Here is a 25,808-nt window from a genome sequence, read left to right on the forward strand (position 1 = left end):
GTCATCGCGTTCGAATCCGATCCTATGGGTGTCCCTTTTGTAATTCGGCTATATGAAAAACTTCTCCCTTTGATGGAGAGCCGACACTTGGAGGATGCCCGCAGGAAGAAAGCGTGTTACCTGCGCAGTGGAGGGCAGCGCGGGTGTCAAGAAAAAGTACAGAGAGTATCCCCATGATGTCTAATGAGGGCGCTGGCGCCGGACGACGCACTGCGCTGACAAAATCGAGAAGTGAGCACGCCAGCTGCCACCAATCTTTCCAAACGATTTTACAGCGTCGTGAAGTGTCTATCACTTCGTTAAAGATCATAGTTATTGTGATATTTAACATTTAAGTAATACACAGCGCGAAATACGGGATGAAAAATAAGGGACGTTATGATTTTGCATTTGATGAATACTAGGTCACACTTTACCGTGTATGAAATTTAGCTAATAAATTGAATTTTTCCGTAGACCTGGGAGGAGGTCTATACGTATTTCCAATCTTGAGGAAATGGATTTTAAGCAGCGCACTGTTCACACCACAATAAAGCGAAAGAGAACTATTCATAAACAGTCATGTTTCATAACTGTTCAAGACATCGAAACGGGGTTTTGCAAATTATAGCATGCAAAGTGATGAGTAATTTTCCATGCAATTAATACACACGACTTTGTTGTCTACAGAAATAGTTTATTTTTTCAATGCAATACTGTAATTTTTTATGAGGCACAAACTGACACAATGAGATTTCCCATAAACTATTGTCCTCTACGCTCGCCAATTGCTTATTTCGTGAAACACTCTGTTTCAGTCGGCCGGTGTGGCCGAGCGGTTCTACGCGCTACAGTCGGGAACCGCGCGACCGCTACGGTCGCAGGCTGGAATCCTGCCTCGGGCAGGGATGTGTGTGATGTCCTTAGGTTAGTTAGGTTTAAGTAGTTCTAAGTTCTAGGGGACTGATGACCTCAGCAGTTAAGTCCCATAATGCTCAGAGCCATTTGAACCATTTGAACTCTGTTTCAGGAGTCCACAGCAATAGCTACTGCTTTAGTACCTATATTGGTAAGGTGAGTTTGCGCATATCGTACTGTTTTCTGGCAAAAGAAGCAAAATCTAGATGTTACCCATAACTGATCATGCTTCTTCAAAGGAATAAAAGCTTAACAATTAAGACAAAAATAAATCGCCAATTCTGTTGCAATTTTGGCAGAATATTACAACCCAATGTATTTTTAACGGGGAATGAGTGGTATTGGAATTTACTAAAGGATTTTCTTCCCGTAGTTCAATGATCTGACAAATGTAAAAATAATTCACAACAAATAGCTTGGCATATTTTTGTTCCAATCCCTATTCGGAATGCAGTCGTGAATTTCTTCATCTTAAATATCTTTTGATGTGTTAATTGTATGTATTTATACTGTATTTTCACCTTAATGAGTAGTCTCAAGTGGTTCATAAAGTTATCACCAACATGTTTTCGTAACCTTGTTATATGCAGACAAATCTGCCTTAAAATTTGTTATTTCTGATAGAACAATGCTGCACTTTTGCTGCAGAGTAGAACTGAGGCGGTAAAACTCTTTTTCTGAGTCTGCGAACACACTAACGATATTGCTCTTTGAAGTCTCTGATGAATCAAAAGATATTTGAAGTGAAAAGAGTCGCCCTCTCACTCTGTATAGCGACAGAAATTGAAAGATAGTATGCCGTTTGTTGACTTTTTGAGCCACCGTCATAAGACACCTAGTCTGTCGTTTTCTCAAAGTCAAACACGTGAGTGACAGACGCTAAATGATACTCTGCATTTTAAAAACGCCCTCGATTGCTAAGTTTACATGAGGCACAACTTTCAGAACACGAAAACCGATTTTCGGAAACCGTTTTTCGCTGTCGTGTTTACATGTCAAGGCCTGCAGTACTGTCGCTAGATCGATCAAATATTGATTTTTACTATTGTCAGCAGTTTTTTTTTACAAACGGTTGCTTGTTTAGTCAGCTGTTTCTCTTCAGTTAAATGTCAGAAGTAGACAGTCTCATACGAAGTCTAATATACCTATTTCTTTTTCACTGAACAAAAAGTCATTGGACCCAGATTAGCCGAAACTCTTTATCAAGACGTAATCTGACAACCCAAGCACTTTCCGAAGACGGTTGAAGGTTTACATGGGAGCAAAGAATCGATTGTGGAAGAGGAAACCCGGCAGCTATGCATGGACTTCCGAAATTAAGTTACATATGTCGCCTCTCGCGAAGGCCATTACGCAACAACAGTGTCGCATTGTCAGAAGGGAGTACAAGCTGGAGGTTCCCTGAAGATAAAGTTTTGCAGCAGCACGGATAGCGAGTGCCACACAGCGTGGGAGTGAAATGGTGCAGCAACTGGAAACGTATTCCAAAGTCGAAGTACGATGGACGGTACGATTCTTTGGAGCAAAGCGTCTAAGTTGCACACAGATTCACCGTGAAACCGTGTTGTTTTTTTCTTTTTTTTATATAAAAGGTCTCCCTTCACCTCTCACAGCTCTTCCTTGCGCTCTCCAAAACTGCCTCCATCGGCGAGCTTCACTGCTTCAGTTAAATTAAAACGGAGATGTCATATTCCGACAAAGGGTGATTCATAATCTTCACCTTTACAGTAATAAAAACGCAACCGAGTGATAAGTATATAAAATGAAATAGTAAATTTTCGCCAGGGTCCATGTGTCGTGATGAAAGTTCCTTGTGGTGAACTGAGCCTTCTTGATACATAGTAAAACGGAAATTGTATTTCTTTATTTGAGAAACGAATATCTTGACTTACTATTCCTCTTCTCAAAACCAAATCAAGGACTAAGGACAAAACCACAATGAGCAGCAAATGGACGGATTGACAGTCGGGCAGTAGAGTTTAAAACTTGATCCTTATTTAAAAGATTCGCGGGATGCTATAGAAAAATAATAATCGTTCTCAAGGGACTTTGTCGCTAACAAAATAATCATCTTCCAAATCGAAAAACGACGGAAAAATTGAAAACAAATGACTGTAACTTGGCATGATATATCCTTGCTGACACGCAGAGCAAAAGTTCAGCTCCAGAGGTTACATCATATTGCAAAATAAAATAAAATGAAATGTACCTTCAAATAAAGGATATAAAAGTTTCTTCCGGCTGTTCTACAGGTCCGGTCTTAGGCAGTGTCATTCAGTACACAAGCCGCCTACCCCCAATAAACAAGGTGATCCTGACCGCAGTGAAATGGCGCTAAAAATCTGATCAATCGGCACAGGTGTGGGTGATGCTCATCGGGAAGGAAGACCATCGACATCGACCACAGGAGACAGTGTACAGGCTATCTTTCCGGCAAGCTGAAAGAACACCTGGATAGAGAGAGATTTTCCAAGAACGGTTCTCAAATAGCTCGGTCATCAAGAGCGGACGTCTGTCGTCGAGGAACTGAAGGATTGATAGAATCTGCAGACAACTATTTTCGGAGACTTGACGAAGATTTTGAAGTATAATAAATAGGTATCATGTATCTGTGTCACTTTGAAGTGAATTGAGGCATTCAATAAAAATTGTTTAAGCTAAGCTGAACTCACGGTACTGACCGACCGCCGTATCATCCTCAGTCTATTGGCGCCACTAGATGCTGATATGGAAGGGATGTAGTCAGCTCATCGCTCCCCCGGCATTCGTCAGTTTTGCTGACCGGAGCCGTTACTTCTCAGTCAAGTACCTCCTCAATTTTCCTAGAAGGGCTGAGTGCACCCCGCTTGCCAAAAGCGCTCGACAGACCGGATGGTCACCCATACAAGTGCTAGCCAAGCGCTTGACTTCGGTGGTCTGACGGGAACCGGTGTTACAACTTCGGCAAGGCCGTTGACTAGTAATAAAAATTACTTGGACGGCTCAAATAACATGTAATTTAATTTTTGAAGTCGCCACATAGCAGTGCATTTCCACAATCGAAAGTGGGAGTTTACGTGACCAACCAGAAGTGATATTGGGAAATAGGTTTCTGAAATATGGTTTGAGGAGCTCCATTTAAACGTAGTGACTATAGTCTTCTGTGTTTTTCGGTTTGTGTAGGTCTTTTCAGAATCGTTGGTCTCTGAGAACTCGTTTTACTCTTTAAGAAATTGATTGTTGGTGAGATACTGAACTAGTGTTGCTAACTTAAGAAGTTGGAGCTTAATGCGTTTTACCTTCTGGTGTTCCTGCCTGCTGCTGCTCTTGGTGATGGGCTGTCTTTTAGAGAGCTCGCTGGTCGAGACGGCTGTATCTGACTGTTGAGAGTCCCAGCACTGTGGTGGGAAGGTTGCTTCTGCTGTCACAATACAAAAAAAATATTTAATCATTTCGTTAACAACATAACGTGGCTAAATATATTAACTTGGTAACGAAATGTTTTTGAAATAAAATGTCATGTTACCTACATTTCAACAAGTCTTTGTTTCACAGCATACTCCTTAAGTTACATTTGTAAGCAATTATTTTGAGAAAGTACCGCTATCGACTTATCCAGCTAAAATTAATGAAAAAAATTAAGTACCTATAAGAAGAGGAGGAAGTGAAGTCCACAAGTCTAGTGGTCGTGTGATTTTATTTCAGTGATTATAAAATGAAGTTAAATGAATAATGAAATAAGCAATACGAGCACACTGTTGTTTCCTTGTCAGTTCCATGTTGTACACCCTTAAGCTTGGATATTCGCACTGATTCGGTGGGTTGTGTACTGTTTGATGCAGCCACTGCACGACCTATGAAGGTGTAGCGTGTTATTCATTAAAAGCAAATTGTTCATGGAAATAGTTTGTCTTATTTTTAGACCACGGATTACAACAGTACGCTCCGTAAGAATAACTTGCAATACAGCCGCGATCCACTGTTAGAATATAGCATGAACTGTCTACTTTAAAACATCGCCGCATGACATGGTGCATATGAGAAACGTGGAAAGGGAGGGTGGCACCCAGATGAGGCTTTCTGTCGTAGGTAAAATATTTTATTTATTGGAGATTGAGATGTCATTATTGACCTTTAGATTTTTGGAGACAGGACAGTGTTTTATTGTGTTTTATCGATGGTCTTAGCGTGAAATATGTACAATTTAAACGGTAATTATTTCTCACTGAAATTTAGGTTATTGCAAGGCAAACAAAATGTTGCAAACGAACGACGTTAGAGACCTGGAACACCTTAATCACGAGACCTTGCAGCTTTTCAACATCACCCATTTACCACCAGTTGGTACGGTTGGTTCATTTGCGTTGCCGCCCATGCATGGCATGCAGCAAAACATTTCATGTGTCCCAGCTATATAATAGTCCAATGTATTAAAGAAACTAGAATGATCAACATACAGGATCTCAAAGTTCAACCCACGTATTGGGAAGGTGTTGTCAAAAGACCAGCGTACGTTCAAACTGAAGTGTGCTGGGGCCACATAACACATGAACCATTTGACGTGTAGAGCTGCTAGAGGAACATTTCCTAGTGGTACAGGCAGTGTACTCCGCAATGATATCGAAGGGCTTGTCCACTAGTCGTTGGGGAGGGGGGGGGGGATAGTACACAGGGCTCGAATACTCGCACAAGGCTTCTCCTGAGGATCTATTGACAATGCGGCTGTGGGATGTAAATTCCATAACATTTTCTCGAGTCAAGTGGCCGACATCAAATGACCACGGTTTGCAAGCAGTGGTTGCCAGCCTGCACGCCGTCGTGACCTACATACGGAGATCACACTAGGAAGACGCTCACGTGTCCCATCAATAATAGCCCAGTGAATTAAGGAACCTCGACTGACCAACACGCAGGATCTCGATGTTCAACCTACCACAGATGAAGGCAGCGTGTACAGAGGCGCCTACCATGAACCAAACTTTGGTCTTCCGCGCATACCGGCCGGTGTGGGCCTGCGGTTCTAGGCGCTTCAGTCTGGAACCGCGTGACCGCTACAGTCGCAGGTTCGAATACTGCCTCGGGCATGGATGTGTGTGATGTCCTTAGGTTAGTTAGGTTTAAGTAGTTCTAAGTTCTAGGGGACTGATGACCAGAGATGTTAAGTCCCATAGTGCTCAGAGCCATTTGAACTATTTTTTTCTTCCGCGCATGGTCTGAGTTATTCGATTCGCCGAGCGTCGCAGTGAGCGAGAGCCGAACCAAAATTGGCAGCTTCTGTCAGATCTCTGGATCCTCCACTACACTGTGAGAGTACTGTCATCGGAAAACCTTTTCTTACTCTTTGCGATCTGACAATGGGAAACGCAGGTTTTCAGGTTGCTGCAGTTTTATCACGTTGGCCCTTGATGGCTTACATGGCGGCGCTACTCACCGCACAGACTTGCACTGTCCGACACGTCTGACTAATATACAACATCCCACGAGAAATCGTAGAATTATACGTATGGTCACTTTTCGGACATGAAGAAACTATGAGGCCATCAATTTCACATTCCATAGCTCAGCATAAACTACGACCGGCCAAGGCAACAAGCATCGGATGCAGGTATGTGGCTCTGATGATATGAACAATTTCTTTGAAAATATACGGTACTCGGATCTGCCAACGCATTACGTCTAAATTACACATTATAGGATGTCCGGACTAGAGACGTACACAAAAAAATCCTTATAGCGAAAGAACCCGACGTTTTATGTTGCAGGGCAAATTTGCAGTCGACAGATACACTCTCCAAGATGTGGTGATCCTCACTATTTCATGAACTGGGGTGAGTTGTGCGGCCCATGCGCGCCAGTGACTGGGCACTCCTATCTCGACATGTTGACGAACTGTATACTTCCACAGATGCCCCACGACCTCATTTTCCAGCAGGCTGGCGCCCACACCCAGTATCGTGGGGATGATACCATATTTCTCCATGATGCGTTTCCTGAGTGTTGGATGGGGAGGGGAATCACATTGCCTGTACACTGTGCTATAAAGCATAGTGAAAAATAATGTTAATATATTGCTTCAGAATATCAGGGGATTAAAAATCAAAGTGGATGAGCTTCTTGCTTGTTTAGAAGATTTAGAAACTGAGGGTGGAATAGATGTACTACGCCTATCTGAAAATCATATAGTCACAGGTAAGTAAATGGTAAATGTAGGTGGATATAAGCTTTCAGCCCATGTAAGTAGAGACACTATGGAGAGAGGAGGAGTTGGCATGTATGTTAAAATCTGTCACAGTGTGAACAATTTTGAAACTAAAATGTTTTGCATAGAAGCATGTGCATGTGAGCTTACACTGAATAATGGCACTTTTATAATTGCAGCTGTGTATAGGTCCCCATTGGAAAATTTTCAACTATTTTTGAAAACTTGGATTCTCTGTTGTGCTATCTGTCAGACAGAGGAAAGCAAATTATTATTTGTGGGGATTTCAATGTAGATTTTCTAAAAGAGTCTGATAGAAAGCTTGACTTTGAAGTATTACTTGGTTCTTTCAATTTGACATCAGTTATTGATTTTCCTACTCACGTGGTATAGGAAAGCAGCACACTGATAGATAATGTTTTCAAAGACCAAGATAAATTTAATCAAATAAAAACTTTTCCTGTTAAAAATGGTCTGTCTGATCATAATGCACAGCTAGTTACAGTATATGATATAGCTCCATACAGTAATGCAAAACAGTCCTCCAAAATAGTGCATTCAATTTCTGATTTAACAATTCAAAATTTTAGGGAAAACTTGCAACAGTTAGACTGGAATGAGGTGTACAGGGATCATGATACTAATTTAAAATTTAACCTATTTCATGATACCTTTGTGAGTATTTACAGTGAAATATAATTGTAAGAATCCATGTAAAAAGCCATGGCTTACTAAAGGGATAAAAATATATTTTAAACAGAAAAGGGAACTGTATCTTATAGCTAGGAGTAGTAATGATCCAGAAACAGTGAAACATTATAAAAACTACAGCACTGTACTAAGAAAAGTTATTAAGAAGTCCAGAAGTATGTGCATAATGCCTGAGATTAGCACATCTGATAATAAAATTAAAACAATTTGGAATGTTGTTAAAAGGGAAACAGGGCAACTGAGAGCACAGGAAGACTGTATTTCTATGAAACACAATGCAAAATTTGTTAACAAGAAGTCAGAAGTAGAAAACATTTTTAATAAACATTTTAAGTGCTGTAGAGAAAATAGGATCCAGTTATTCATTAGAAAATGGAAGGCAGTATATGGAAGAGGCAGTACCTATGCAATTTGATAAAACTGAAATTCAATTCACCTCTACTAATGAAATTAGGAAAATAATAAATTCATGCAAAAGTAAATCTCACATGGAATTGACAGCATTTCCAACAGAGTACTAAAAGCTTGTTCCCAACAAATAAGCAGGATTCTCAGCCACGTCCATAGTAGCTCAATGAAACAGGCTATTTTTCCAGATAGACTGAAATAAGCTATTGTTAAACCATAGGGGACAGATCTGATGCTAACAACTACCGCCCTATCTCACTTCTGACAGCTTTATCCAAAATTCCTGAAAAAGTAATGTATTCAAGAGTAGCATCACATATTTGTAAAAATGAAGTTCTAACAACATGTCAATTTGTTTTTCAGAAAGGCTTTTCAACAGAAAATGCTATATATGCTTTCATTAATCAAATATTAAATGCATTGAATAACCAAACATCACCCATTGGGATATTTTGTGATCTCTCAAAGGCTTTTGATTGTATGAATCATGAAATTCTTCTAGATAAGCTTAAATATTGTGGTATGAGTGGGACAGTGCACGAATGGTTTAATTCATATTTAACTGGAAGAATGCAGAAGGTTGAAATTAACAGTACAGATAGTCTGCAAAAACCAGCAGAGTCCTCTAACTGGGGAGGTATCAAGAATGGTGTCCGACAGGGTTCAGTCTTGGGTCCCTTATTGTTCTTAATATACATTAACGACTTGACATTCTATATTCATAAAGATGCAAAGCTAGTTCTTTTTGCTGATGATACTAGTAACCACACCCTGCAACTAAGAATCAGCCGCGGAAATTGGAAATATTGTCTTTCAGAAAATTATTAAGTGGTTCTCTGCAAATGGACTCTCACTAAATTTTGAGAGAACTCAGTTTATACAATTCTGTACAGTAAATGGCATAACACCATTGATAAATATAGACTATGAATAGAAGTCTGTTGCTAAGGTAGAATACTCAAAATTTCTGGGTGTGTTCACTGATGAGAAATTAAATTGGAAGAAACACATCGATGATGTGCCGAAACGGTTAAGTTCAGCTGCTTATGCTATTGGGGTTATTGCAAATTTTAGTAATAAATATATTAGTAAATTAGTCTACTGTGTCCATTTTCATTGACTGTTTTCATATGGCATCATATTTTGGGGCAATTGGTCATTAAGAGAGAAAGTATTCATTGCGCAAAGGCGTGTAGTCAGAATAATATCTGTAGCCTGCCCAACATCACCTTGCAGACATTTGTTTAAGGAACTTGGGATATTCACAGTACCTTCGCAATACATGTATTCACTTATGAAATTTGTCATTAATAACCCATCCCAATTCAAAAAATAACAGCGAAGTGCATAGCTACAATACTAGAAGAAAGGATGATCTTCACTATTCTGGATTAAATCTCACTTTGGCACAGAATGGGCTGAATTATGCTGCCACAAAAATCTTTGGTCATTTGCCAAATAGTATTAAAAGTCTGACAGATAGCCAACCAACATTTAAAAGCAAATTAAAAGAATTTCTGAATGACAACTCCTTCTACTCAATAGATGAATTATTAGATACGAAGTAGTAACTGTAAAGAAAAGAAAAGAAAAAAATAATTATTTTGTGTAAAGAAAACTTTGTTAAAGTAACACGTCCACATCATTACGAAATCTCGTATTCATGATCTATGGAACAAGGATTAATGTATGTATGTATGTATGTATGCATGTACATACTGCAAACTGTAGCATCATAACCCAGTCCTGGGCTGCTGTCGCATCTGTACCAGAAGTTACACTCTATATTCACACCCTCCATATCCTATCCCAAGGCTCCTTGTTCTTGACTCAGAAATCCCCTCAGATAATTACCCATCCTGCTACCTATAGACCTAGTCCCCATATCCTTAGACCACGGCTCTGATAACACCCCAGTCCTCCTGACCACCAATAACCCATCTACATCCTGTTCCAGCGTCCACTTCTTCGTCACACTTCTGAAATCAACATGATGCCATCCCCCCACTCACAGATTTAACAACCTATTTATCTGTACCGTCAAAATCTTAGCACCATCTGTTTTACAGTAAGTCATCAAAAATAATAATTTTTATAGTCAGATGAAACTGCGTGGTTCTAGAGACCTTTTGACGTTTCGGACATTTATGATGTATATCTGCAGACTGAAGTGAAGAAAGAATATTTGTACCAAGGCCGAGATTTGCACCCATGTTTCCTGCTCACTAGGGAAATACCAAGTGGGCTGAGGCATGAATAGGAATTTGGACTGAGGAGGAATGTGTGCAGTTGTACAAAGACACTGTGCCAGGGTCATGTAGTGGTTAGCGCATCTGCCTTTGAATAGGAGACTCAGGTTGGAATCCTGCCCTCGGTACAAATTTTCATCGTCGCTTCAGTCTGCATATACATACATTTTTATAGTATTTTAAACCTACTGTTTAAACATTTTGACTGCAAAATGACATGTTTATATTTTCTACATCTACATCTACATGGATACTCTGCAAATCAAATTTAAGTGCCTGGCAGAGGGTTCATCGAACCACCTTCACAATTCTTTATTATTCCAATCTCGTATAGCGCGCGGAAAGAACGAACACCTATATCTTTCCGTACGAGCTCTGATTTCCCTTATTTTATAGTGGTGATCGTAGGCCGGTGTCAACAAAATATTTTCGCATTTGGAGAAGAAAGTTGCTGATTGGAATTTCCTGAGAATATTCCGTCGCAACGAAAAACGCCTTTCTTTTAATGATGTCCAGCCCAAATCATGTATGATTTCAGTGACACTCTCTCCCATATTTCGCGATGATACAAAACGTGCTGCCCTTCTTTGAACTTTTCCGATGTACTCCGTCAGTCCTATCTGGTAAGGATCCCATACTGCACAGCAGTAGTCTAAAAGAGGACGGACAAGCGTAGTGTAGGCAGTCTCCTTAGTAGATCTGTTACATTTCATATGTGTCCTACCAATAAAACGCAGTCCTTGATTAGCCTTCCCCACAACATTTTCTATGTGTTCCTTCCAATTTAAGTCGTTCGTGAATGTAGTTCCTAGGTATTTAGTTCGTCTACCTAAACGTTCATAAACAATATTAGACAAGCAAAACAAACCAGAAGAACATGAATTTACGGCCTTTAGATTTGACTGATTTATCGGATAACCGAAGTTTAACGAATTCGTTTTACCACTCATGTGGATGACCTCACACTTTCGTTATTTAGGTTTTGGCTGAATAACACCCATATGGTTGCTGTCAGTCCTCCCTTGCCAATGTGGGGGAATGAATAGATCATTAAAAAAAGGAAAAAAATGTAGTACACTGTCACAATGTTAAAATGGTAGGTGTATTTTCTTTAGTGCAATAGACTTTAAATGGAAAATATGAACCAAATATTGCAACTATATTGATTTACCGATACTACATTAGTGTTTCTACAATAACACCTTGAAAGTTGTAAATGGATCTTGATTAACAATTAAAAACCACTTCACTGTTGCTAAGTATAAATATTCATACATTACCTGTGTTTCGCCTCCTTCTTTGCAATGTTCCTTCCTTTCGGTCGACGTCATTTCCTTATCGTTCAGGCTACGTCCTCGCGTTGTTAAATGGTTTAGAGACATATTGAACTTGTCTCCGTTCAGGTTTTGTTCCTCTGCATTCCTTTCATTTATGTGATCCACTGACAAAGACTTTGATATATCGGTCCTCTGACTTGCAAAGCCCGAGCGAAATTCGGTACTCCGACTTGCAGACGAGCGCTTGTCAGCGCTCTTGCCTGGGCTCCTCTTCTGCAGTGGCCTCAGGATTACGAAGACAGGAATAATGCTCACATTGATCGCGCAGATAATGCACTGCGCCATTCTGAAGCCAAAACTGTCCACTAAATGTTGTACCAATATCGGAAACCCGAAAATTCCTAGTCCCATTGCCAACTGAGTAAACCCCATCGCAAAGGTTTTTCTGCGGTGGAAGTAAATATTGAAACCCGTAAAACATGCTGTAACGACGAGGCCCATGCCTAGACCTGAAACAAATAAATATTTCACTCAGACGTATGTCACATACAATGGTTCAAATGACTTCAGAACATAGTTTTACTGCTTCACACCAGGTAGTTCATGGACAGTGAAAATGGCTCAACTTGGCAGTTTAGGTTCTGTGGTACATGAGATGAGAGTTTCCCCCAGTGCCAACACATAAAAATTATATAATTATGTCCGAAAGCAAAGACACCACATATATACTTATATAATTGAGGTGAGGACGGCCGATGACCTCTTCAATGCATATGCACGCCAGTCTCGAACTCTTATGGGACCCACCGAAACGCCGCGAGTAATGAGGATAATGGGCAAGGGGCACTACAGCAGTAGTTTGTGGATACGTTGAGAATTTCGGTCTGACGACAGGAGTGCTATGATAGTCCGTGCAGTTGTGACGCCCCTATATCTGGATGGCGCAGAGGGTATCGCGTCTGCCTAGTGAGCAGAAGACCTGGGCTAGAATAGCAGTCTGGCACAAATTTTCAACTTTTTCTATTGATATACAAACATCAAAAAAAGATTTGCATCACCCCAGTTCCCAGAACTCCTGAAGATAGACATTGACTGTGGATATTGGATCACAGACGCAGTCCCTTTGGCTGTTCAGAGATGACAACCATGCATGAGCAGCGCCTATTAGACAGAGGGGGTCCGACAACCGATCAGTTCCAGTCATTCCACCAGGAATAAGGTATACGGCTCGTGTTGTCTGTACGAAGTTCAACCGTGCCTGGACGCTCAATACCGCGGTTCGATCGCGTCCGCATCGTTACTTTGTGCCAGGAAGGGCACTCAACAACGGAAGTGTCCAGGCGTCTCGGAGTGAACCAAAGCGATGTTGTTCGGACATGGAAGAGATACAGAGAGACTGGAGCTGTCAATGACCTGCTTCACTCTGGGCGCCAAAGGGCTACTACTGCAGAGAATGACCGCTATCTACGGATTATAGCTCGGAGGAACTCCGACAGCAACGCCACCGTGTTGAATAATGCTTTCCGTGCAGCCACAGGACGTTATGTTACGGCTCAAAGTGTGCACAATAAGCTGCATTATGCGCAACTTCACTCCCGACGTCCATGGCGAGGTCCATCTTTGCAACCACGACACAGCGCAGTACAGATGGGCCCAGAAACATGCCGAATGGACCGCTCAGGATTGGCATCACGTTCTCTTCACCGATGAGTGTCGCATATATGCCTTCAACCAGACAATCGTCGGAGACGTGTCTGGAGGCAACCCGGTCAGGCTGAACGCCTTAGACACTCTGTCAAGGGAACGCAGCAAGGTGGAGGTTCCCTGCTGTTTTGGGGTGGCATTATGTGGGGCCGACTACGCCGCCGGTGGTCATGAAAGGTGCCGTAAAGGCTCCACGATACGTGAATGCCATTCTCCGACCGATAGTGCAACTATATCGGCAGCATATTGGCGAGGCATTCGTCTTCATGGACGACAATTCGCGCCCCATCGTGCACGTCTTGTGAATGACTTCCTCCAGGATAACGACATCGCTCGACTAGAGTGTCCAGTTGTTCTCCAGGCATGAATCCTATCGAACATGCGTGGGATGGATTGAAAAGGACTGTTTATGAACGACGTGACCCACCAACCACTCTGAGGGATCTACGCCAAATCGCCATTGAGGAGTGGGACAATCTGGACCAATAGTGCGTTGATGGACTTGTGGATAGTATGCCACGACGCATACAGGCATGCATCAATACAAGAGGACGTACTACTGGGTATTCGGGGTACTGGTTTGTACAGCAATCTGGACCACCACCATTAAGGTTTCTCTGTGTGGTGGTGCAACATGCAATGCGTGGTTTTCATGAGAAATATAAAGGGCGGAAATGATGTTTATGTTGATCTCTATTCGAATTTTCTGTACAGTTTCCGGAACTCTCAGAACAGAGCTGATGCAAAGCTCTTTTTGTTGTGTGTAAATCAATGCCCGTTCGCAGGCAATGTCTGTAATTGCTTTGTGTCTCAGTTCATGCTGGCTGAGAAATCAAAAGGGTATCTGTTCTTTTGGACATGTCCGAAAGAACAGATGTCATATACATTAATCTAAGTTGTAGGAAGTCTATCACATATATTAATTCAAGTTTTAGGAAGTCTTTCCTTAAGGAATTTGGAGCGTAACCTTGTATAGAAGTGAAACGTGGACGATAACCAGTTCAGACAAGAAGAGAATGAATTAGATAGAGCAAATAACAAATGAGGAGGTACTGATTCTAATAGGAGAAAAAAGAAATTTATATCTCAACTTGACTAAAAGAAGGGAGCAGTTGTTAGGCCACATCCTGAGACATCAAGGAATAGTGCATTTGACAATGGAAGGTGGGGTTTAAAGTTGTAGAGGTTGAGGTAGTTATGCAGAGATGAAGAGGCTTCCGCAGTTTATACTAGCATGGAGAGCTGCATCAAAATAGTCTTCGGACTGAACAACAACAACAACAACAGCAAAGGTCACATCCTCATATAGCATTTAAATAACATGCACATCCTTGAATCGTTTATACAACCCACAGACTTCTCGCTGAACCGACTCTGAAACGCAACTAGTATGTCGCAACGCCATTGATTTCAGTTATAATAAGTCATATTTTGAGCAGTTGGTCCTCCACAGCTTCGAAGCACTGAGAAAAGATTGCATGACCACAGTACGATGGTTACATTCATTTATGGCTAGTTCACTGGTGGGTGTAATCAGTTATATTTGGTTTGTTGGGACGAGCCATTGTGTCATGTACAATGTCCACAGAGCTTAACGTTTTACGATATGTGATGGCTGATTGAGTGAGTTACGCATGGAGACAAAACAATAGTGGTCTGAGCCCACTGTTTCCGGCACCGAAACTAAGTTTATTGTGCGTTTTCTCTCCCTGTAATTCTAGCAACGCCAGTCGGTAACTTTGACATGAAGGCGTTTTACTAGTCATTTGTTGGACACAATTTTTACAGAAATTAATGACCTGAAAATTCTATGTATTTCGTCTCCAATACTTCGCACTGGAGGATTAAATGTGGTCGGTTTCAACGCCCTCACCGCATAGTCTGCACTTAGGAACTTCTTTCTCTACACCCATCGTGTGTAAGTGTTTCATGAACTTCTCACGGCCAGTCATCAGTCCTACCATGAGTTAAGTCTACTGCTTGAGACAAGGGTAACAGACCTTCTCTTGAAACATGGATTCAGCATTATTAGCTTACCATGTTTCCGTTTTTGGATCTTAGTGCAGTTTTCTTCGTATGGCCCTCTAAACAGCTACGTAGGTTCCGGTCCAACAGATGGAGTCGTTGCACCTGTCCTGGTCAGCCTATCAGCTTGTTCATTGCCGCTGATTCCGAAACTACCAGAGACCCGCAGCAGGTTAACCCTGTTGTTTTCCCCTAGCATCAGGGCTTCGTGGCATTCTGAAACGATCTTTGATTTCGTTGCAGGGGCTGAAAGATATATCAGAGCTGCTTGACTGTCTGAATTAATATAGATGGCACAATCCTTGTAGCGCTTACGCAGATTCTCCTCGGCGCACACCCTGATTGCCAAAGCAACAAAACCTGGAGTACTGAGCAATGGAAGACTGTCATTTGGCAGGATGAGAGTTGTTTTACACTGTTGCCAACTTCTGACCGAATTTATGTCCCAAGAGTGAAACACGGTGGGGGTCCAGGATATTTTTGGGTCGGAATATTGTGGTATTCCAATATTGTGGTATTCCATAATCCTCGGCATCACTGCCGAGGATTATGTGGCCATTTTGGCTGATCAGGTCCATCCCACGTACAGTGTTTGTTATTGAATGGTGATGCTGCCTTGAAAGACGACAGGGCCCCTATTCACGCAGCTCCGATTGTCCTTGACTGGTTTTGCAAGCACGAGGGTGAATTGCCGCATGTCTCCTGCCCACCACAGTCACGAGTTCTCAGTATTATTGAGCCTTTGTGGTCCACTTTGGAGAGAAGGGTGCCTAATCGCTATCCACCTCCACCTTTGTTACCTGAACTTGCCGCTATTTTTCAGAAAGGGTGGTAAAGATTCATTTGAAAACCATACGGGGCCTGTATTTAACCACTCCGAGAAGACTGGATGCTGCTTAGAATGACAATGGTTTTCCTACACCGATCTGGGCATGGTAACGACTTGTGTTTTTGGTGTTTCTATGTTTTTGTCCACCGCCTGTGTAAGTAATGTCATAGGCCAACTTCTTGGTGCTCAGTTTATCTTTGTTCATATTTACTAATATTCCCGCAAGTTACGTTCATTTACTGTGGTGCTGCAATTTCCACAAGGAATGCGAGAGGTATACATTCATCTTCACCGAGCGAGGTGGCGCAGTGGTTAGACACTGGACTCGCATTCGGAAGGACGACGGTTCAATCCCGCGTCCGGCCATCCTGATTTAGGTTTTCCGTGATTTCCCTAAATCACTCCAGGCAAATGCCGGGATGGTTGCTCTGAAAGGGCACGGCTGACTTCCTTCCCCATCCTTCCCTAATCCGATGAGACCGATGACCACGCTGTCTGGTCTTTCCCAAACCAACCAACCAACCATTAATCTTTAACAAACACTCTGAAAGAAGTAAGTTAGCTTGCAGCGCGCAATGGAATTTCTGCGCCACGATACCACAGCACAGCGGTAGGTGAGCGAAAGAGAAATCGTGAATCCCACAGATAGAATGACGTATCGTGCGGTAATTCGTTTCCGTTTCTGAAGAACAACGGAGCAACAATGCATTCCGAGTTGGTGAAAGTGTACGGCAATAACGCACCCTCTTATAACACAATGGTTTGGTGGCGCAGACGCTTCCACGGTCGTGAAAAAAGTCAAAATGATGAACAACGAAGTGGTAGACCAGCTTTCTGTGACGAACGGGGCATCGCAAGACAAGTGGAGTCCTTGGCTCTCGAAGATCGCAGTGGAGGTGACAGTGGAAAAAGTGACAGTCAGTCGTGGATTAATCTCATAAAATTCCTTCTGGGCGTACTGCCACATCATCTTATAAAATACTTAAAATGGAGAAATACAAAAATAATCGACCTTTTGGTCGTTTAGCGGCGATTTTCCTCACTTATTTTAGTATTTTAAGTAGTTTGTAAGAAGACGTGAAGCACATCCAGAAAGATTTTAAAGAGACTGACACCACCATTGTGAGCCTGCGTATTTATATCAGTCATCAATCAGCTTTCAGCATCTTGCACGACTTCTTGAACGTCATAAAGATCGCCGACCGCTGGGTTCCGCAATTGCTCGCACCTATTAAAAAACGCCTGCTGGAACGAGACGCCAGCGGCAACTGTGTAAGACCAATCCAGATTTCTTTCGTAGCCAGCTAATCGCCGTGGACGACAGCTGGGTTTATCACTGTGGTCCCGGGACAGAGAAGCATAAATGTGGATTCACCACCGCCGAAAAACGCGAAGACCCACCAGTCGTCGGGTAACGTGATGCTGACTGTCTTTTTTTTTGGGGGGGGGGGGGCAGTCATGGTACTATGCATTTCCCGAATGACGGCGAGGTTAGTTTCGAGATGTAACGTTTTCCGAACAGCCAAAATGTAAACTTCTAACGCCGAAGTCTCTGCCAGCTCATTCACTAACTAGGAGAAATGTGTCGCATTGAAGAGTGTATGCGTAGATGTAGACTAACACCATCACCATATTTCATGGTCGTAATGTGATTCTTTCGAGGTGATGGTTAAAATTTTGTTACTAGCCCTCGTACCACACAATCGGATAGTTCATCAGTTTCTACATCCTTACGGCTCGCAACGGGACGAACATGTCATGTGTTTACAGTTTAAATGTAGGTGGGAGGAGGGAGAGAGAAAGAGAGAGAGAGAGAAAGAGAGAGGGAGAGAGAGAGAGAGAGAGAGAGAGGGAGGTAGGAGAGTGGGTGAAAGAGGGAGTGAGAAGGAGGGAGGGAGGGATGCAGAGGGACAGGGAGGGAGGGAGAGAGAGAGGGAGAGAGGGGGATGGAGGCAGGAGAGGTAGCGAGAGAGAGAAGAGAGAGAGAGAGAGAGAGGGAGAGAGAAGTGGGAAGTGAGGGGATTATTTATAGTTTTGAATCTACGGAGGAACATTCATTGATAAAACTTAGCCTTTCAGAGGTTGTAGTGAAGCGATATTCGTAGTTACTCTGGCACTACAAAGCTTATGTATAATGAACAGGTACACGGTGTCCCTCTTCACAGAACTACTCACCGCCGCAAATGTTGGCCAGAATGAAGTGCCAGAATGCAGTGGCAAAAGCGACGGGTCCTTGTCCAATGGCCATGATGACTGCTCCTATCCAGCCAACTTGTCTGCATGAGAAGCGCTGGAAAAGTTTGTTGCAGAAGAGGCCTGGAATGACAAACGAAAATGCGTTAAACATTTTGCACACGCCGGTGTGGAACAACAATAACATAAATCTAAGGGTACAATGGAGTGCCGAATGGGAATACATTCTCACAAAGCATGTGTAATTCAAGGTTTGTCTAAAAAGGACAGTGAATTGGCCGGTATACAACGGAATGTAACTTCAAACCAAACTGAGACAGTCAGTTATCTGGGGTTATGATAGCAAGTAGCGCTGTAATTTTTCATGTAGATCGTCGATGGTAGATTGTTTTTGTCGGTACAAGTCAACTTTCACAGTTCCCAACGGGTAGACGTTCATAGGTGTCAAATCAGGATAGCGAGATGGGTACTCAGCACGATCTACCCACTGGTCGGATGGAGTGTCAACATGACATTTCGATGGTGAAGTGTGGCTCCAACCTGTTGCATTCAAAATATTACTTCTCTATATTCCATTCGGATAGCAGACAAAATGATTGAATCTTATCAAGATACGCCCGACGAGACAGAGGCCAACCAAACCACGTAATGACAGACCACAGCACACATTAAGCCCCCACAGATCCGATTTCTTGTCCGCAGGAAAGTGGGGATTTTCAGAAGTCCAATAGTCACAAGTGTAATGGTTTACATCACGGTACTGTTAAGTTTGAATGGAGCCTGGCTAGTTCAATAGAATTTCCCGGGAAATACCCCAGTCTCCTCAAGCTCAAACCAATCGCAGTATTCAATCCTTCGATCCAGGTCGTCCTCATTCACCACCTGCAGCAGTCTTGGAGTGACACTTACCACTTTTCATGCTTAAGAACGCGTCTTACACTTGACCGGCTCATCTCACCTTCGCGAGTGTCCGCTTCATTTATTTTGGTGGTGATCTGACGGGATGTTGTAACACTGTAACCCTGAACTATCTGTTTGTGGTCAGGCTGTGACTTCTGCACTTATTAACCGTTCCATCGCTTGGAACTTACACGGATATAGCCAATTATTTAACGTTCTGCCCATGCTGTTGTACCTCGTAAATGCTCTCGTACTTTAAGAAACACTGCAGTGGAGCGTTGCGTTGCGCAAACGATAGCCTCAACTCAGATATTGTTGCCAACTCGACTGTCTTCAGCTGTACTGGCTCGCAGCGGGAACCCCACCAGTCGCGCACCCGCTGAGCCAATTGCCCACGCGAATTATCCACGACAAATTTGATAATTACACTTCAACTTTAACATGGAATTAGTAGCTGTGAGTCATTTTGTTTTGAAACTACTAAATGACAGCGAGTATCTTTTTCTAGACTCCTTGCATAACGGACGATCAAAAAGTTTCCTTTTGACGTCGTTTCTGCAGCGTATTTATAAGGTTGCACGACTCCGATGCGGATATACGAGCACCGACATGTAATCAAGGGATTAGTGTGGCATTCGTGTCTTCCCGATGTGCGTGCATTAAATGCGGTAACGTGAACTATGGCAACGTTATTACCAAATGGCCCAAGCTTGACCTTGATGGTCGAAGGACAAACATCGGTAGCCATCTACGAAGAATGAAGAATGTGTATGGGGCAGCATGTCTGACGAAAAGCACCGTTGTCGAATGATGTGCCAAGGGGTGCTGCTCCTTCGTGATAACGCACGTCCCCATTTCGAAAATGTTGTAACGCAGAAGTTACACAAGCTAAACTGGGAGACATTCTCCCTATAGACCTGATCTCTGTCTACCCGATTATCACGCTGTCGGTACCTTACAAAAGGCGTTGAAGGGTCGAAGATTTCTGTTAGACAAGGATATGCAGCTTGCAGTTACGGACTTCTTCACGCAGGACATGGTGTTTTACCAAACGGTTTTCTCGGGTGGAGTTATTGCCTCAGTACTCACAGCGATTTTGCCTCATTGGCATACCGGTTCTGCACTGTACGGCCTTCGTACGGACGCTTTTTGACCGCCCCTTATATAAATGAAAATGTGTATAAAAATGCATGCGTAAGTTTGTGTGTCGAGGCACGTGTCAAGAAACCCACGTAACGTAGAATGCATTAAGCTGAAGCAGAGTTGATTGCTATAGCCGGTCCAGGGTAATGAGTTTGCAGCAGTAATCTCTATGCTACCTGGAATAACTTGATTAACTTCTTTACACACGCCGGCATAATTCTGGCGTCTGTTTCATCCCCCATGCTATAGTTACGTAAAAAGTTTCGGTATGTCTGTACGTGATTAATGATTATTTACTTATTTCTGGTCATAAACATTATCCAACTGACTGTAACAATAGCTAAAGAAGGGAACTAACAGATCAGCACACGACTACAATATATGTAATCGGAATAATGCCTTCTTTTACACCAGTAACCCCCCCCCCCCCCCTCCCTCCCCCAATCAAACTCTCATGTATAAAATAGCTTCAAACGTATGATTACTTTGCAAATTTGTGCTCTGTTTTAAGAAAAGCTAGTTTTCACGCATCTCAATGTTTATGACGTCATATCTGCTGAACTATATGTCGTGCAGTGATACAATTTTGCATTTTTGTTCGGTGGTATTGTCTCAAAATATGTTGCTTATAAAACTGTTAGTAAAGAACTAATAAATAATACGTCATATCTGATGCTGAAGTTTTACTGCATCAACAGCAAAAATGTAGTAAGCTGTAAAATTTCTTCCTTTGATTATTTTGTGGCGGTTGTCAGCGAGGGAAAGTCGCGTAAAGGTCTGAAATGATGTGTAAAACTTGTTATAAATCGCTAAGTCTCTCGTTCTCAACTGCTGGATGTATATAGTCTGGGTAATTTGCGCGCCGTGATTTACGTTGCCTCAAGACCTACATTACATAAGTTTCTATTAGATCTACAACTTTGCTTCCACAGGTTTGCAGTAGATGGCAACAGTTACAAGTGGTGGTGCAGATGGTAGGACGCAAGTGTCGTACAATAAGCTTAATCGTTTGTAAACGTAACGCCATCAAAATATTAGTCGATTTGTGGTGGTATTATATATTTATCCTTGATTGAATATGTCAAATTACGAGCTCAGATCTCGTCATTTGAGGGAAGTTTTAATTTTCAGCTTTAACGTGAAGAAATCTGTGCCTGAGGATAAAAAAGTGCTGGGCAAGACCTATTGTGAAGCACCTTTTAGTGAAGGAGGTGCAGAGAATGGTTTCAACGCTTCAAGAACGGTGATTTTGACGTCGAAGACCGTCATGATGGTGGAAGAAGGAAATGTCTTCGAAGCATCTGAAACCGACAGAAACAATCACAGGAGTTTGTTATCGAGAGCGATTGATGCTTCTAAGCCGAGCACCGGAAGACAAACTGCCACAATACAGCGACTGACATGAAAAGTTTAACTTTCAGTATGACAATGCTCGGCCCCATGTCACAGAAACCACCAAAACATACTTGGAAATGTTGAAACTGGAGGTCCTACTCCCCTCCCATAGTCCCCAGCTATTGCTCCCTCTGACTACCACGATCAGTGGCACACGGTTTGTCTGACCGATACCTCCGGGCACATGCACAAATGCAAAGTTGGATCGGTTCATGGATCTCTTCAAAAGCCGCAAGTTCTTCCGCCGCAGGACTCGTATGCTGCCCAAAATATGGGATAAAGTTGAGGCCAACGATGGCCGATACTTTGAATCGTAAAAAGTTTTCTAAGCTTCGAACTTTGAGAAAGAACGACGGAGGCAAAGTTGTAGACCTAATAACTTAAATACTTAACTTATCAAGTTCAACCTTTAACGCAGTATTATATTATTTAATGAGCATGTTATGACAGCAATTTCAATTTTTAATTTCGATCAATAATTATATGAAATACTGAAAAATCACGTTTTTATTGTCGCTGGAAACCGTTGCATAGGCTACCTGCAACTTGGACCGGGTGATCATTTTAGGTGTTCAGTGATAATAGATACACTAAGAATTTTAGACTCTGTCTTGGGGCTTTGTGCCTGCAACTGGTTACAGAAAATTTTAATTAATTTCTTAAATTCAAATCACGAAGTCTCATTTACTGTTCATTTTTAGATACGCATTTGAAGCACTATTCTCGAAATCTTTAACAGACATCTTGTACACATTTCTTCTTCGTCTTCATCATCATATTCTTCTTCTTCTTTCTGGAACGTTTCTCCTTATGCCTCTTCCAAGCTTCTCATTCCTCCTATAGTCTATCATTTAGCATCTCCTCCCATTGCTGTCCTCTTCGATTCAAATTATTCTTCGCTTGGTCTCTCCATCTTGTTCGTGATCTTCCAATCGGACTTCGTGTAAATTCTGTCCATTCTAGGGCTCTTCTCGGAAGTCTTTCTGGTCCCATTGTTTTAATGTGGCCAAACCATTTAAGCTATTACTCTCCATAGTTCATTTTTTGGGGTTTGATCTACAGCGTGTTTCGTATTGTTTCATTCTTTATCCTGTCCCTTCTAGTCTTACCCAGTATCCCTCGTAGTTACCGTGTCACTTTTGTTTTTATTCTGCTCGGATATGTCTTTGCCCAAGTCTAACATTCTGATCCATAGATCAAAACTGGCACGTAATATGATTTGTACTGCAAGATCTTTGCTTTGGCAGGTATTTTCTTATTATGTCTGATACATAATAATAAAATTTTGAACAATTTTTTATTCTCTCCGAATTTTCATCCTTGATGTTTTCTTTCTTGGTTAATTTATTTTCTAGATTCTTGAAAGCATCTACTTCTTTAATAATTTTTCCATTGCAAGTTCCTTTCGTTTTTCCTGCCGATTTTCATTACTTCGCTTTTTATTAAGCTTATTCCCATGACTACTTCTACAATTTCTCTCTGGCAGGTATTTAGCTGTTCTTCCAATTTCTGCTTATTTTCTTCCCAAATCATCACATCGTTTGCTTTTGCCATGATTTTCATGTCATCTGATACTGACCCATGACGAACTTCCCGTGTGATGTTGTGCATGACTGTATTAAAAAGCACTGACAGGAGCATACTTCCTTGCCGAACCCCTCAGTCCGTTATAAACCATTCAGATTTTTTTGCCATCTATTAGAACACAACTGTCTGGCTATTAATATGGCACCTATAGCTGATCTTCTAGGTCAAACTCCTTTTTGTTGTTCTATTAATAGCAGTTCTATTTTATTCCTGATTTGCTGTAAAATTATCTTTTCATAAATCTTGATACATGGCACGTTAGTGCAATTCCTGTACAATTCTCACAGGGCGCCTTGTTACCCTTCTTAAAGATAGGTACAATAATGGCCTTTGTCCAATCACCAGAAATCTTTCCATGTGCCCGTACTGCCCTCGTTACCTTATAGAGCCACTGAATTCCGGTAGATGCTGCGGCTTTGATCATTTCCACTGTGATGTCATCTACTCCAGGAGCTTTGCCATTTTTCGTTTCCAATAAAGCTTTCTCTACATCCAACATCTGCAGATCTTCTCTTTCTATTCCCTCTGGGACATTTCTTTCGTCTCCCGGTATCTCATAATGGTACTTATTTCATCATGTTCTTCATATAGTTTTTGGAAGTATCATTTCCATACTGTCAACACTTCTTCTTCCTCCCACTTTTGAAGTATTTTCTTTTTGCTTCCTTCTGTTACCTAACATGCAGTATAATATCTTCTTCTCATCTTTAAAGTTCTCTTGTGTCATATCTCTTTGTCAAAATAAACAAGCGTGGTATCCGGAAATGCAGATAGAATTATTTAAGTTCATACGTAATTTTTATCATCAGTAATGCCATCTCATCGGAAACATATACTTCTCTCTTATACATATACTTCTCTCATACATATACTTCTCTCTTTCTCTTTCATGGCTTTTATCGCGTTCTCCGGGCTCCGCTGTTTTGATGGTTTGTCAAATTTAACTTATTTTAACGTAGTGGATAGATGCCTGACCAGTCGCCACAGTCGTCAAGGTAACTAAGGGAGGGAAGTCATGTGTACCACCGTCTGCGAATTCTGTTAACTTTGTGTGTTGTCGTGTTTTTAACTGTTCGTGTATAGTATTTTCTGAGGCTGAGACTGGGCACCAGCCTAGAATTTACGTAAAAGAGCGCTGAATACTGCCTTAAAAAAATGGCTCTGAGAACTATGGGACTCAACATCTTAGGTCGTAAGTCCCCAAGAACTTAGAACTACTTAAACCTAACTAACCTAAGGACACCACACACACCCATGCCCGAGGCAGGATTCTAACCAGCAGTAATACCGCCTTAAAACGGTACTCAGGTTGGCAGGTGTACCAGACCTACAGTCATCAATTGCCGCGAGAGTTGGACACGGGTTTGGCTCACTTTCCCCCATAAGTGTGTGCGTTGCCAGCTAAGCTGTAGGAGCAGGTCCCTTAAAGGTTAGCTAATATGTTTCCTGTAACTTTGTGACTGGCGATTGCAGTGACGGGGAGGAGTGTTGCAACGAGCTGGAAGCCACTCCAGACAGAACTTTGCATCTGCAGGACTTAGACAAAAATATGCAAACACCGCGAGAAATTCATGCCTGGACGTAAATGGAGATGCTAGCCACAAGTGCCAGCTATGCTGTTGTCTCTGACCAGGAACGGCACCTGTCCCACGTCCTCAATACGTCCCATGTATCAGTCGTGGTCAGGACAGCGTTCTGTGCAGTTGTGATTACATTATGTTGGAGGTCAATGCGTTCAAAAGTGGGCAAAGTTTTGATGCTGATATGGTGGGTGCTTCCGTAAGCAAGGAAGCCGAAGTGTTTGGTGATATAACTGCATACAGGGAAAGCAGAAAAACATTACCCCCTAAGTTACCACGCGGACGATAGTGTATGTTGAGTGATCGTGACAGACGGTCGTTGAAGAGGACAGGGACGAAAAATAAGAGACCGACATCTGCAAAGTCACTGCATAACTTTAAACCCTTCCAACTCCAAAATACACGAAGGCGGTTCCCTAAGCAGAGAGTTGCAGGGCGAATTGGAATCCGAAAACCATTCAAAAGTGGTGCCGAAGCCACAAAAAACCTGCACTACGGAGCAAAGTCATTTGGACGAATTTATGTAGTCTCACACTGGACAGCTTCTGGACGAGTTTACGTCTCATGAGCGAAACATGACGGGGACTCGGTGATGATCTGAACAGATATGTCATGGTATTCCATGGGCCACCTGGGTACTCTGCAAGGTCGCACTGCCGCCAAGGATTATCTTATCGTTCTGGCTGATCAGGTAGGTTCCATGTTGCATTGCTTGTTCTCCAACGGTGATGC

The 25,808-nt window shown here is 42.2% G+C and overlaps 1 protein-coding gene across 2 annotated transcripts in view; it reads right to left on the reverse strand.

Annotated features, from left to right (window-relative positions):
* The window catches only part of LOC124605786 (monocarboxylate transporter 14-like), a 153,791-nt gene that overhangs the window by 18,130 nt on the left and 109,853 nt on the right, over nucleotides 1-25,808 (reverse strand). The window contains exons 4-6 of one of the 2 annotated variants that reach the window (XM_047137677.1): nucleotides 18,454-18,594; nucleotides 11,724-12,229; nucleotides 4,176-4,294 (exon numbers count right to left, since the gene is read on the reverse strand). In XM_047137677.1, the coding sequence (XP_046993633.1) occupies nucleotides 4,176-4,294; nucleotides 11,724-12,229; nucleotides 18,454-18,594 (766 nt within the window). Of the gene's footprint in view, nucleotides 1-4,175; nucleotides 4,298-11,723; nucleotides 12,230-18,453; nucleotides 18,595-25,808 lie in introns of both variants that reach the window. The other variant, XM_047137676.1, reaches the window with a different exon arrangement.

The sequence above is a fragment of the Schistocerca americana genome, chromosome 3 (genome assembly GCF_021461395.2).
Source record: "Schistocerca americana isolate TAMUIC-IGC-003095 chromosome 3, iqSchAmer2.1, whole genome shotgun sequence".
Lineage (NCBI taxonomy): Eukaryota > Metazoa > Arthropoda > Insecta > Orthoptera > Acrididae > Schistocerca > Schistocerca americana.